The 15014-nt window shown below is 45.3% G+C and overlaps 1 protein-coding gene across 3 annotated transcripts in view; it reads right to left on the minus strand.

The window, feature by feature from the left end:
• The window catches only part of KIRREL3 (kirre like nephrin family adhesion molecule 3), a 603038-nt gene that overhangs the window by 250334 nt on the left and 337690 nt on the right, over nucleotides 1-15014 (minus strand). For 2 of the 3 annotated variants that reach the window (XM_083162831.1, XM_083162830.1), the window contains exon 2: nucleotides 457-513. In XM_083162831.1, coding sequence (XP_083018957.1) covers nucleotides 457-513 — 57 coding nt within the window. Of the gene's footprint in view, nucleotides 1-456; nucleotides 514-982; nucleotides 1008-15014 lie in introns of those variants that run through there. The other variant, XM_083162832.1, reaches the window with a different exon arrangement.

Here is a 15014-nt window from a genome sequence, read left to right on the forward strand (position 1 = left end):
TAAGAGAAACGGTTATATTCTACTAGATAAGTTAGTAAAATAAGATATTTAATAACAAATTGTTAGCAGTAACATGAAGGAAAATTACAGGCAAACTGTTGCCCTAATTATCTGAACCTGGGAGAGAACCGCTCTCCCCTGCACGACACCCCATGTTCTGCAGATAGGGTATCTGTGTAGGTATGTACGTAGGGCTAGGAGTTAAGGTAAGTGTATGTGGTGGAAGGGGCTGTGTACAAGAGATACTGTAGGTAAGTGTGTTCTAGGTTAAGGAGGTGTGTAGGTGGGGTATGTGGCTAGAAATATGTAAATGTAGGGGTATGTGTAAAACGGGTGGGGGGGGGGGGGGGTGGGGTGGGGTGGTATTTGGCTAGGCTGCAGATCCCAATATCCGGCCATTACTGTCACAATAAATACAGCTCTGTCCTAGTAGCCAATGAGAGGAAAGCAGCTCACCTTCCGACATCTTCCGGAACTTGTCCTTCGACATAAATCCCAGGGCCAGCCCAAATTCTGAAACAACAGAAATATAACCAATTAATCATTGCAGGGACGCCAACAGCAATTCACATTAATACAAATGAAATGACGGTGAACGGCCTTATGCGTTCGACATTACTGCTCTAAAACAAACACTAATATAAAAAAAGAATACATTCACTCCAAGTGCACAGCAAATCATCCCATCTGCATTGGTGCTCAAGGAGCATGCCCCCACCACCAGCACCCTTTTAAAGAAAAAGCACCCCCAGGCCACCAACTGCCATCCTAACTAGTGATGTCACTTATACCTAACCCATGGCTACATGTATCTTGCATGCAATCTCCCCAGTGCCACACAGTTCTGACATCCTGTAACGCTCAGACATCGGTGATCTTGTTCTGATCTGTGGAAATTCGTGCAATCGCTCAAAAAACATATACCAAGCTTTATACAAGTATAAATGTACATAATGCACTAACACATGGGCTTCATTCAGACCTGATCGCATTGCTAATTAGCAAGCCAGACAATTATCGGTAGACTGTGAGTGCGTAGGTCCCATAGTATGCATGGTAAGGCCTTCCTGCAATTACATCCTGCTACCGCTTTTATCGTTGGCCATACACAAGGTGATTGATGAGAAGCTGGCGTGTGAGTGGTAACCGGACATTTTCTGGGAGTGTCAGGGAAAAAGCAGGCGTGGCCAGGTGTTTGAGGGGAAGTCATGTGATGTCAGCTCCGGCCCTGATCAGCCTGATTCTGGGTATGGATCATTGGATAGACACCAACTAGGTCGCCAAGCATTAGGTCGACATGCATGAAGGTCAACATGCAGGAAGGTCAACATAGGTTAGGTCGACACAGGCATTAGGTCGACATGGGGAAGATCGACAGTCAAAAGATCAACATGGGGTTTTTCACTTTTTTGACCGAAATGTCGTCACAGTCGACATGGACACTGAAATGTAGAACCGTGTCACCCCGCATGGTTCGCTGCACTCAGAACATTTTATTCTCCCCCCTCGCCCTAGTGGACGGTAGGGCATGAAATACCACCTGTCGTCACATGTCGGCTCAAAAAAAGTGAAAAACCCCATGTAGATCTTTTGACTGTCGACCTTCCCCATGTCACCTAATGCTTGTGTTGTCCTAATGACCCCGTCCACCTAACCCATGTTGACCTTCAGCAATGTCGACATTCCTGCATGTGGACCTTCTGTCACGTAGACCTTCCTGCATGTCGACCTAGTGGTGTTGACCTAATGCTTGTACACCTAGTGACAGTAAGCCCTGGGCTAGGCACAGACTGCACACATCGGGAAATCATTGGATGGTGAGCAGCTTGCCAGTGGATTTGCAGCTATTTGCAGGCCTGCTATATTTTCACAATCGTTTTGCATGGGGCGGGATTTCACTCTGGCGGAGCGGCGTATTCCTGATCACTCTTAACCCCTTCCCGACACATGACGTATATATACGTCATGAGTCGGTTGCGGGGGAATCAAGCCAGCTCACGGAGTGAGCTGGCTTGAAAGAGAGCAGGTAATGGCTGTATATTACAGCCAGGTACCTGCTCTCACGGCCACGAGCGGCGAGTTCGCCGATCGTGGCCGTTTAACCCTTTAAGCACCGCGGGCAAAGCGCCCGCAGTGCTTAAATAGCTGATCGGAGGGGGGGCGCCCCCCTCCGGCGCCGATCGGGGCCCCCCGCGGCGAGATCGGAGGGTGCCGATCGGTTGCCATGGCAGCCAGGGGTCTAATGTAGACCCCTGTGCTGGCCATGTCAGCATACCTATTACATCCTGCCTGAGGCAGGATGTAATAGGAAGTGCTGAAAATCACTATGTTCAGCCATAGAGCTCTATGGCTGAACCTAGTACAGGCGATCGCGCCCCCTAGTGGTCAAGTACACTAGGGGGCCTTGTAGTAAAAGTAAAAAAAAAAAAAAAAATAAGTTTAAAAAAAAAAAAAAAAAAAATATTAAAAGTTCAAATCACCCCCCTTTCCCCATTTCACAAATAAAAATAAATAAAAAATAAAAAAATTAAACATATTTGGTATCGCCGCGTTCCTAAAAGTCCGATCTATTAAAATATAACATTAGTTATCCCACACGGTTAAAGGCGTAAACGGAAAAACATTCCCAACGCCAAAACTACGTTTTTTGGTCGCATCGCCTACCCAAACAAATGTAACTAAAAGAGATCAGAAAGTCGCACATATCCCATAATGGTATTAATCAAAAAGTACACTTCAGCCCGCAAAAAATGAGCCCTCACCCAGGTCCGTAGGTGGAAAAATAAAAAAGTTATAAGCCGCAGAACATGGCGACGCGACGCAAATTAGAAAAAACGTAAAATTTTCTATTTTTTTTTTAGTGGTAAAACGTAACGAAAACTATATAAGTTTGGTATCACCGGAATCGTAACGACCCATAGAATAAAGATAACCCATCATTTTAAACGAACTATGAACTCCAAAAAAAACGTAACCAGCGCAAAATTGTGGAATTGCGTTTTTTTTCCTTTTTACCCCACATTGAATTATTTCCTGATTCCCCAGAATATTATACGGTATAGTAAATGGTACCATTAAAAAGTACAACTTGTCCCGCAAAATAAAAGCCCTCATGTGTCTATATAGCCGGAAAATTAAAAAAGTTACGCTTATTTGAACGCGAGAAAAAAAAAAAAAAAAGTTAAGAAAAAACGCCCGGTCGGGAAAGGGTTAATCAATGTTGGCTGTCCAGGGCTAGAACACACATTTACTAACATTTAAAAATGACTATATAAAAATACAACTGACAGTAAATGATGTGTTTTAGCCCTGGAACCCAAACATCGGATCAACTTGCAAAATCCATAAACATCGTCAAAAGAAGACCAACATCGACCTTTGTTTTTGTGTTTGTATTATCTTATTCATATGCCCATAATCTCATGAATGGGAGAAGTAATAAGAATATTTATATGGCGCGCTTTCTCTCAATCGGAAACAAAGTGCTTTTACATTTGCATTTAAAAAACATGATATTTTCTGGATCACGGAGCCTGCTTGCTATGTGCCTGTGATATACTTGGAAGGGACGTCAGGCGGAAGTAATTGGAGGGCAGAGCAGTTTTCCCCTCTATGGCTCGTGTCTGAGATGTTTCCCTACTAGGGCATGCGAAGGGTAGCGGTGCGTCTATGGAAAATGTACTTTAATATAAACGGGGCCTCCCACAGAGCTGGACTTTTACATGCCGTAAGGAGGTAATGCAGTATTGATTGTGCATTTGTATTCATCAAAGTAACGAAACACATCAGGCGGCCTGCAATGGGAAATCAGCAGCGAAGGACTTGTATAAGCATTAGGGAAGGAACATACAGCTGGGAACACGTACAGTGAGATTGCCAATGTCCTAGGACTGGTCCTAACCCAGACAGGTCATCACTGCAAAGGTTTTAGCAAGAGATGGGAACGTTGGATACGCGCACGGTTCCTCCAATCATAAAATACTGTATCACCTGGGTGATCTTCAGAAATCTCACTCATTAGAAGCATAAAGCAAAACATAATACTAATCATAAACCATCAACATAAAAGATAATACACAAGATCAGCAGAACGCCATCTACAATATGCTAGCTACAGCATTAATCCCACATCTCTCTCTATATGCCACACCATTCCACGTCTCCATCTACCACACCATTCCCACGTCTCCATCTACCACACCATTCCAACATCTCCACCTACCACACCATTCCCATGTCTCCACCTACCACACCATTCCCACATCTCCACCTACCACACCATTCCCACATCTCCATCTACCACACCATTCCCACGTCTCCATCTACCACACCATTCCCATGTCTCCATCTACCACACCATTCCCACATCTCCACCTATCACACCATTCCCACGTCTACACCTACCACACCATTCCCACGTCTCCATCTACCACTCCATTCCCACATCTCCACCTATCACACCATTCCCACGTCTACACCTACCACACCATTCCCACGTCTCCACCTACCACACCATTCCCACGTCTCCATCTACCACACCATTCCAACATCTCCATCTATCACACCATTCCCACGTCTACACCTACCACACCATTCCCACGTCTCCATCTACCACTCCATTCCCACATCTCCACCTATCACACCATTCCCACGTCTACACCTACCACACCATTCCCACGTCTCCACCTACCACACCATTCCCACGTCTCCATCTACCACACCATTCCAACATCTCCATCTATCACACCATTCCCACGTCTACACCTACCACACCATTCCCACGTCTCCATCTACCACTCCATTCCCACATCTCCACCTATCACACCATTCCCACGTCTACACCTACCACACCATTCCCACGTCTCCACCTACCACACCATTCCCATGTCTCCACCTACCACACCATTCCCACGTCTCCACCTACCACACCATTCCCACGTCTCCACCTACCACACCATTCCCACGTCTCCACCTACCACACCATTCCCACATCTCCATCTACCACACCATTCCCACGTCTCCATCTACCACACCATTCCTACGTCTCCATCTACCACTCCATTCCCACTTCTCCATCTTCCACATCATTACCAATCCCACATCTCTATGTGATATGACACACCATTCGTACGTCTTCATCTACCATAACATTCCCAAGTCTCCAGCTACCAAGACATTCCAACATCACCCTCTACCATCCATTCCCATATCTTTATCTACCACGCCATTCCCAAATCCCCAAGCTTATAGTTATTTGGTAAAGGTGACCACGTACATTTACCCTCCCCCCCCCCAATGATGTGTCCTTTATGCAAATAGATTAATTTAGCAGTAAAATCACCTGCACTGGCCATAATACAATTGTAATACCTTTTGCACTATGGCCAGATCGCAGTACAAATTTGTTTGGACAATGGGCAATACCATGTGCACTGCAGGTGGAGCAGATGTACCCTGTGCAGAGAGAGTTAAATTTGGGTGGTGTGTGCTGAAACTGAAATCTAAATTGCAGTGTAAAAATAATGCAGCCAGTATTTACCCTGCACAGAAACAAAATAACTCACACAAATCTAACTCTCTCTGCACATGTTACATCTGCCCCACCTGCAGTGCACATGGTTTTGCCCATTTTCCAAACAAATGTGTACTGAGCTCAGATCTGAATAAGGCCCAATGTCCCTAGCCAGTCGGTCTTTAGAACTGTGTCGGCCAAGTTTTATCATTGCACTTCTCTGTCTGTGCTATACTTATTACTGTAGAGGGCCTAAACATGTGCAGAATTGGGCAGCAGGGAGGAAGTGACCCCTATCTGCCCTTATCTCCCATATTGTACTAATTCTGGGGACACATAAACAAATCACTCAGCCATATGTTGCCGACAATCCAGGCATTATTCATGGGTCTGGCCTGCCAAGATACATCCTGGGCTGCAGCGTAAAACGGGAATAATTAGCTTCTGTCACCGAGATTTCAGGGCCTAATTTTGCCGCCCCAGGGCCCAGACACAGGGAAAACAATATTTAATTTCGTTCAGTGGCAACAAGCAGTGAACTTAAGATGTTATCACCTCCGCTCTTCTGCCCAGATCCCCACAGAAATGTCTGTAGTGTTTTATTCATGACCAGATTTACAAAACCTTGTTAATCTTTAGTGCACCTGAGGGTCTGTCCAAGTGCATAGAAGATAAGGTGCGCTCTAGATCTGGGACATGACAGCAGGTATGTGGGTCATAGGATATTGTACTGCAGAATTCTCAGCTATAGTAGGTCATGGTCTCCTGGAGGAAGTTTTTCCAGATTCAGGGGCAACGGTATGGCCTTGGTCAAGGTCATTTCATTGCAGCTTACAGATTCTACACATCGAGAACGTATCGCTGAGGAAAACAGGGATATGTCCTGTAGATATGGCTTCCTTCTATGTATTAAGGGTGATAACATCAGCTACCACCGAGTCCAGCAAAAGCACCCACAAGTGTAACTAACAAGTAACATAGTGGCGCACATATCACCAAAATCTCCAGAATGGCGGAAGAAGTGTATTATTTAAGTAAAGCCGTTAATTCCTAATTGAAACATGTTCAGATAAAATATTGTTACATTGATTCTAAACCTTTTTTTTCTACAAATTTTTTATTGTTTTCCTTTCATTTGAATTAAAAAAACTCACTCCATTGTAGGAGCTGTCTAAGTCAGGACAGTGGTGGGTGGTGTAGTTGGGGTGGTGGGTGTGGTTTGTAATAGAGGGGTGGACTGGGGGCGTGGTGAGGTGCAAGGGGCTTTGGGTGGGGGCATGGCTGCATATAAGCTTTGTATAATGACAAGATTACCTGCATTGTAGATCAAGGGGATGCAATTTAGCGCAAATTGTGCCCACTTTACTTGGCAACAGGCTGATCAAGGCCGAAGCTGATGTCACACGACTTCAAACGCCCGGGCACGCCTGCATTTTCTGACACTCCCAGAAAATGGATGGTAACCACCCCCAAACGCCGGCATTCCTGTCAATCAACTTGCATATGGCTAGCGATCAAAAAAGTAGCAGGTTTTTATCGCAGGATGGCCTCGCGCATGCGTACTACAAGTTGGAAACCAAGCCAAAAAAGCAAATAACTTTGCGCATGCAAGAATCCATATGAAATGAATGTATAAACAATTATTTTGCACGCAGGATAAATACTGGCTTCTTTTGCATGCAGACCATAAATTCTTGCCATCTTTATTGTTACATTGCAATTGGGATTCAAGTTTGCAAAGAACCTCCCATATACTGTAGAACATAGAACCCCAGGGCATAGCACTTCCATCCAAAGCCAAACCATACATCTCTTCATAAATAGTGCCTTAGGGAAGATGGATGACATTTATGCGCAGTCTTTGATACACTGTCAATTTGTTATCATTAAGAACACGAATGCGATGCTAAGCCCAGTCATGGCAGGTCCTAACCTCAGTGTTGGGGTGGAATATTAATGGGAAGTCATTTTACAGATAGGCAATATGATTGCATGGCAGCCTAACTCCTGCAGCGTGCAAGGGCTGAGTAACTCAGGGATAAAGGAACTAATGAGGTGAGGGTACAGTACACAGAATTGTAATCTGTGCCTGCTAAATTGGAACATGGGTCTCTGAAGGACAGATAATTCCGCCCTTTCGAAATGAACAGCTGGCCGGAACGCGGCATCTCCGTGTCGCCTTAGGAACAGTACAGTACATCTTTGATCTCTTAAAACCTCAAAGGGGGTTTTGGAGTATCAGTAAGGAGCAGACGCGGACAGGTCTTGGCCTGAGCACGACAAGATGGGGTTCTAATATATAATTCCTCTTATTTTGCTCGTCTTCTCCGTCTCAGCAAAAGCTGGTACACAACCGGGCGTGCGCTCTCCACGGTAACTCCTTGTCTACCAGGGCAGAAGGAGTGAGATGACAGGCGATGCCTGGGGCATGAGTAGGGCTGAGAGATATGTGACCACATTCTCCATTTTACTGTGGAGCGAACATAAAAAATGCACAAAGCAGGTTTTTTGGGATATACATTTTTCAGGACGCGTGATGCCTTATAAAAGAAGATCGCTTTATATATGGTTACTAGGAAATGCCTGCAATCCTGCTACGGCCTTACTGATCAACATTACAGATAGGTACAGCCCAACCTAAAGACCTTAATCAAAGTCTGACCTACTGTACTGGGAACACGTGCTGTTATATTGTGTCCTCACTTAGGATATAATTAGTATTATTATTCTTTATTTATAATATTGCCCCACAAGGGATCTGAGGCACCCAATTACAGAGTGCATAAACAAATAAGCAAAACAGGAAACAGTGACATATTTATTTATTAATGGTTATTTATATAGCGCACACATATTCTGCAGCGCCGTACAGACAGAATGGGGGAAATTTAATAGGATGAGAGATTCAGAAAGTGAGAGATTTTGTAAGAAATCTCCAGGGTTTTTTAAAGCGGCAATCATTTACACTGCAAAATCAAACCGGTTTTGCAGTGTAAATGATTGCCGCTTTAAAAAAAACTGGAAATTTCTTTCCAAATCTCTCAATTTCTGAATCTCTCATCCTATTAAATTTCACCCATAATTTGATCATTCACATCAGTCCATGCCCCAGTGGAGCTTACAATCTATATTCCCTACCAAGTGTACACACAGACATTCTAGGGTTCATTTTTGTTCAGAGCCAATTAACCGACCAGTATATTTTTGGATTGTGGGAGGAAACCGGAGTACCCGGAGTAAACCAACGCAAGCACGGGGAGAGTATACAAACTCTGCACAGTTAGGGCCATGGTGGGAATTGAACCCATGACCTCAGCACTGTGAGGCAGTAATGCTAACCATTACACCGTCCGTGACTTACAGGTGAATACAATAGAGGACAAGTACAGGGTACATAACTTGCTCCTGAGAGTTTACATTCTTCAGGGGAGGGGCAGACAGACAGGGGTGACACAGATGGGGTAGACCGTAAGCGTGGAACAGATGGTTAGGGTGAGATTAAACTTGGTTTGGCGAAGAAGTATTGTAGAACCCGTTCAAAGTTTTGTAGAGAGGCAGAGAGTTTAAGAGGGAGAAGTAGAGAGTTCCAGGGGTAGGTAGCAGCAAGTGAAAAGTCTTGGATGTAGGAGGAAGCAATCAGGCAAGAAAGGCATTGTGCATCAGCAGGCAGCAGAGGACAGGTGGGAGTGTAAATAAGATATAAGGTCAGAGATGTAAATGGGATAGGAGTGGGTGAGGGCTTTGTAAGTGAGTGTGAGAAGCTTGGTAATGTTCTAGCCGATGTCCCCTCATTACTGTTGCTGCATGAGATTTATGAGCCGCATTATGTGAGTTTTAATGGTCAGATATTCCATATCTGGGTCAGATATTCCATATCTGCTGCACGTGCTCGCTTCCTCCGACACTCAGAAGAACGAAAATGGGCTATTATAGGTATATTGGTTTGCAAAGTACAGTATAGCGCCAATTGGATGCTAATGTGGCTGATTAGATAATGCCTTTATTAGCAATAAAGAAACGTAATGATTAAAGTGCGAATGCCACAACTGTATTATTGCATCGTTAGTGCTAAGAGTACTTGTGCCATTGTTGGAAGTGCTTATGAGGAATCCTGTTAATCATACATTAGTCTGAACATCAATATAAGGCTATTATTTACCAAAGAGACTCAAACGTCTCAATGGGGTCAGGACTGATTGGTAGATTACTGGAAGTCTAGCAAAAGGAGCAATTTGACTGAGTCAATGACCGCGTTCTCCGCGCCGAGGCCGCGGGCTCACATGGTGGTTACTGGCTACGCGGATGGCCATTTTTTTAACGTTAAGTTTGAAATGTTTTTGGATGATGATCAATTAAATTTCAATGGAGAAAGGGCACAGATAATATGACGGGTAACAGTGCATGGTACTTATCGAAACTCCCCCCTGCCCAATGACATAGACATTACTGTATGTTGCTGGTTAAGGGGGAAAAATAGAATCTTTTTTCAATGCTATTATTTTTTGGTTCTTCATTTTCCTTCAGGTGGAAATGGAGTATCTATTTAACAGATGTTTTAACATATCTACTAGTTTGCCGGAGAATCCAGTCAACCTGCGTCAAATGAGCTTGGAAAGATGCCAGTCTGAGCTGTCACTGCCCCCTCCCAATGCCTACTCATTACAGCACATCTTGGCAGGCAGGCGGCAGCGCTCTGGAACCTTTATATGAAGCTATGCTTTTGTCTCCAAATAGACATTTAAAGGGAAAGCAGCACAACATGGCGTCATTGGGACCATTACTGAATAATTAACTGGATTAATAACTCTAGGTATACTAGGTATTCCCGTTATGTATTCCTCTACCCCTCTTTCATTATAGGAGGGAAAGACAAGAAGGCAGGAATGCAGGATACACACTTGTCTTGTAGAACACAGCGCCCTATAGGTTGAAACATACACATGTGATGTCACAACAGCTTAAATGACAATACTCTCAGTCGCTGCCACCCCCACCCCCTTTTGGGTCTATTCACTGTAGATAAGCACTTCCTCCTAACAAAGGGTCACGCTGGAAAATGTTAAAGAGGCAGAATCTGCAGGAGAATATATTCTCCAGCCAAAGGGCCACCATGAAATCCTCTTATCTCCACCTGGAGCTGAAAGCTGCAAATAATGGTCCTGATTCAGCTTGGTTAGCAAAGCAAAAAGCACAAATCTGGGCAAAGCAATGTTGCACTGCAGGCGGGGCAGATGTAACATGTGCAGAGAGAGTTAGATTTGGATGAGTTATTTTGTTTCTGTGCAGGGTAAATATTGGCTGCTTTATTTTTACTTTATTTAGATCCCACCCAAATCTAACTATATGTGCACATGTTACATCTGCCCCACCTGCAGCAAAGCCCATATGCATGCTTTTTTTGCTGTGATAACAAAGCTGAATCAGGCCCAATACTTTATTTATTTGAGTAAAGCAGGGGTGTAATGTAATAGGGTGAGAGAATCAGAAAGTGAGAGATTTGGGAAGAAATCTCCAGTTTTTGTGGCAATCATTTACACTGCAAAATCAAACTGGTTTTGCAGTGTAAATGATTGCTGCTTTAAAAAAAACTGGAGATTTCTTCCCAAAGCTCTCACTTTCTGAATCTCTCGTCCTATTACATTTCACCCAGGGTCTGCTATCATTTTTAGTTTATTTTACTTTTTACCATAGAAAGATCAGTGGAATGCGGCACAGCTGCTGATGCATGCAGGATAGGCGGGCAAGGTGGTAACGCTCCTCTTACCAATCACAGCCAGTACAATAAAATCAGAGGTGTAACTATAGCACCGCAGCCCCCGCGGCCGCGGGGAGGTGCTGTGCATGTGTGGGCACCGAGGGGCTGTGGTGCTATAGCTAGCCCCCTCCCATCCGCCCATCTGCCGCCCGCCAATCCGCCGCCTGCAGCCTTACCTGACTTCACTGGTCCCGTCCCGGCTCCCTTGCTGGCTTCATTCTTCTGCTAGTGAGACGGACCACAATAAAATGTCCGCCCCATATAGCAGACAGTTCTCTGAAACTGTCTGCTGTATGGGGGCGGACATTTTGTGTTGGTCCGTCTCACTAGCAGAAGAATGAAGCCAGCAAGGGAGCCGGGACGGGACCAGCAAGACAGGTAAGGCTGCGGACGGGGGGTGCGGCGGGGGGCGCCCCCCATTAACGGCGGGGGGGTGCCCAATTCATAGTTACGCCACTGAATAAAATATTTTATAAACAGCAATAGAAACCTCCTGTTATGGCCACATCCTTACTAACATAATCCATAGCTGTGGTAAGAGGATGCGGCAGAAGGCGGTGACGACAGAACAAGCGTTAATCGCTGCGTCACCATTGCAGCAGCTGGATGTCAGGAACAACAATGGACTTTACCATAGTGGCTCACAGCTAAATGTTGTGCACATTTAGATACTTATTTAATAGATGGCGCGATAGTCAGAGCATGCCCATAAGCCGAAGCATTGTACCGCCTATACTGCGTTGGCAACTGAGTGCCCAGCACTGCCGGCAGGAGTGCAGTTACATCTAGATGTGCATACAATAGTGTACACGTTCTCAATTTCGGTCCTCAGGACCCCACACAGTGCATGTTTTGCAGGTCTCCTCATATAATTAAGTGAAATAATTAGCTCCACCTGTGACTCTTTTAAAATGTTAGTCAGTAATGAGCGCACCTGTCGGGAGACCTGGAAAATGTGAACTGTGTTGGTTCCTGGGGACCTACTTTGAGATCCACTGCACTAGTTCACTGGTTCTCAATCTCGGTCCTCAGGACCCCACACAGTTTGGGGGTTATTTTGGTTCACTCTTTCTGACAAATTCCTTCTTAGATGGACAAAACCATGTGCACTGCAGGTGGGGCAGATGTTACTTGTGCAGAGAGAATTAGATTTGGGTGGGGTTTTACTTCAGTGAGATCTATATTGCAGTGTAAAAATAAATCAGTCAGTATTTTCCTTGCACAGAAACAAAATAACTCACCCAAATCTAATTATATCTGCACCTGTTACATCTGCCCCCCTGCAGTGCACATGGTGTTTTCCCTCTAAGAAGGATTTTGGCAGAAAGAGTGAACTAGCATAAGGCCCTTTGTGTTTTCCAGGTCACCCGGTAGGTGCACAGGTGCACTCATTACTGGCTGACACATTTTAAAAGATCCACAGGTGGAGCTAATTATTTCACTTGTGATTTTATGAATAGACCTGCAAAACATGCACTGCGTTGAGGTCCTGAGGACTGATTTTAAAAACTTGTGCACAAGTGGATCCTAGTTTATGAGCAATACGCTCTCTCAGCCGCAATGCAAAGTTCTGCTGGAAATCAAACACTCAAACAACTGTCTGGTTCCAGCTCCCACATATATTAAACCACACTTTGGATTTTTTTTCCCTGGCTATTGATTTGTATTAGATTGGCTGAGCTATTATGTGGCAATTAAAGTTTCAGACGCTGTATCAGTTAAATCGCCACATTTTAATTTCAATTAGAGCTTTGTAAGAATGGGAGAACATCTGCTCCTGCAAATACAGTTTGAAAAACAATTTTATGGTTGACTCCTTCACTCCCGGCCACTGAGCGAGACGACAAGCGTGACAGCGGAGCGGGTGTACTGCCACAGCTTTAAGCGATGAAGGACAGAAACATTTCCTAAACCTAGTATTACAGCTGTACAGATGGGGAGGATGAGAACAGGTTCCTCATCCATCATATCAGTGCTCTCCCATTTACCTCCAGAGCAGGTCCTTCGTGCCAAGCCCGGCATATGCCAACATTTTAGTCTGCGGCATATCCGATACGCTGTCCTGGCGCAGAACTTGTTGTCTAGCAACGGTGGATTGTGACTGGGTGATGAGAATCAGGCCCAGAGACAAGAGGATTGAAGAGCGAGTCACTGCACTCAGTATAGGGATAGGCATAGCCTAGACCAGGCATGTCCAAACTATGGCCCTCCAGCTGTTGTGAAACTACAAGTCCCATCATGCCTTGCCACAGTGTTTCTATGAGTTAATGCTGAAACTATTGAAACGCATGCTGGGACGTGTAGTTTCACAACAGCTGGAGGGTCATAGGCTCTTATTCAGATCTGATCGCAGTACAAATTTGTTTGCAAAATAGGCAAAACCATGTGCACTGCAGGTGGGGCAGATGTAACATGCGCAGAGAGAGTTAGATTGTGTTATTTTGTTTCTGTGCAGGGTAATTACTGGCTGCATTTTTTTTACACTGCAATTTAAATTTCAACACACTCCACCCAAATTTAACTCTCTCTGTTACATCTGCCCCACCTGCAGTGCAGCATGGTTTTGCCCATTTTCCAAACAAATTTGAACTGCGATCAGATCTGAATAAGGGCCATAGTTTGGACATGCCTGGCCTAGAGCATTATGCTCTCAGTATAACAATGGGCCCAATTCTGCTTTGTTAACAAACCCATGCTGCACTGCAGGTGGGGCAGATGTAACATGTGCAGAGAGATTAGATTTGGGGGGGGGGGGGTGTCCAAATGGAAATCTAAATTGCAGTGTAAAAATAAATCTGTGGGCTACATACAAAAGCAGACAGTATTTACCCTTCACAGAAACAATATAAATGTATTTCCACCACTATTCAGACCAGCTTGCTAGGCTGCGCATATATTCTGCCAAGGGAGCAGGTAAACGCCGCCCTGCCAAACATACACATGTGCACCGTGTAATGACTAGGCTCTGTGGCCTGCTGTTACCGTGTAATGACTAGGCCCCGTGGCCTGCTGTTACCGAGTAATGACTAGGCCACGTGGCCTGCTGTTACCATGTAATGACTAGACCCCGTGGCCTGCTGTTACAGAGTAATGACTAGGCCCGTGGCCTGCTGTTACCGTGTAATGACTAGGCCCCGTGGCCTGCTGTTACCGAGTAATGACTAGGCCCCGTGGCCTGCTCTTACCACTTAATGACTAGGCCACGTGGCCTGCTGTTACCGTGTAAGGACTAGACCCTGTGGCCTGCTGTAACCGAGTAATGACTAGGCCCCGTGGCCTGCTGTTACCGTGTAATGACTAGGCCCCGTGGCCTGCTGTTACCGAGTAATGACTAGACCCCGTGGCCTGCTGTTACCATGTAATGACTAGGCCACGTGGCCTGCTGTTACCGTGTAATGACTAGGACACGTGGCCTGCTGCTACTGTGTAATGACTAGGCCGTGTGGCCTGCTGTTACTGTGTAATGACTAGGCCCCGTGGCCTGCTCTTACCGTGTAATGACTAGGCCACGTGGCCTGCTGTTACCATGTAATGACTAGACCCCGTGGCCTGCTGTTACCGAGTAATGACTAGGCCCCGTGGCCTGCTGTTACCGTGTAATGACTAGGCCCCGTGGCCTGCTGTTACCGAGTAATGACTAGGCCCCGTGGCCTGCTGTTACCATGTAATGACTAGACAACGTGGCCTGCTGTTACCGTGTAAGGACTAGACCCTGTGGCCTGCTGTAACCGAGTAATGACTAGGCCC

This window comes from Crinia signifera, chromosome 19 (assembly GCF_055691185.1).
Source record: "Crinia signifera chromosome 19, ASM5569118v1, whole genome shotgun sequence".
Classification (NCBI taxonomy): domain Eukaryota; kingdom Metazoa; phylum Chordata; class Amphibia; order Anura; family Myobatrachidae; genus Crinia; species Crinia signifera.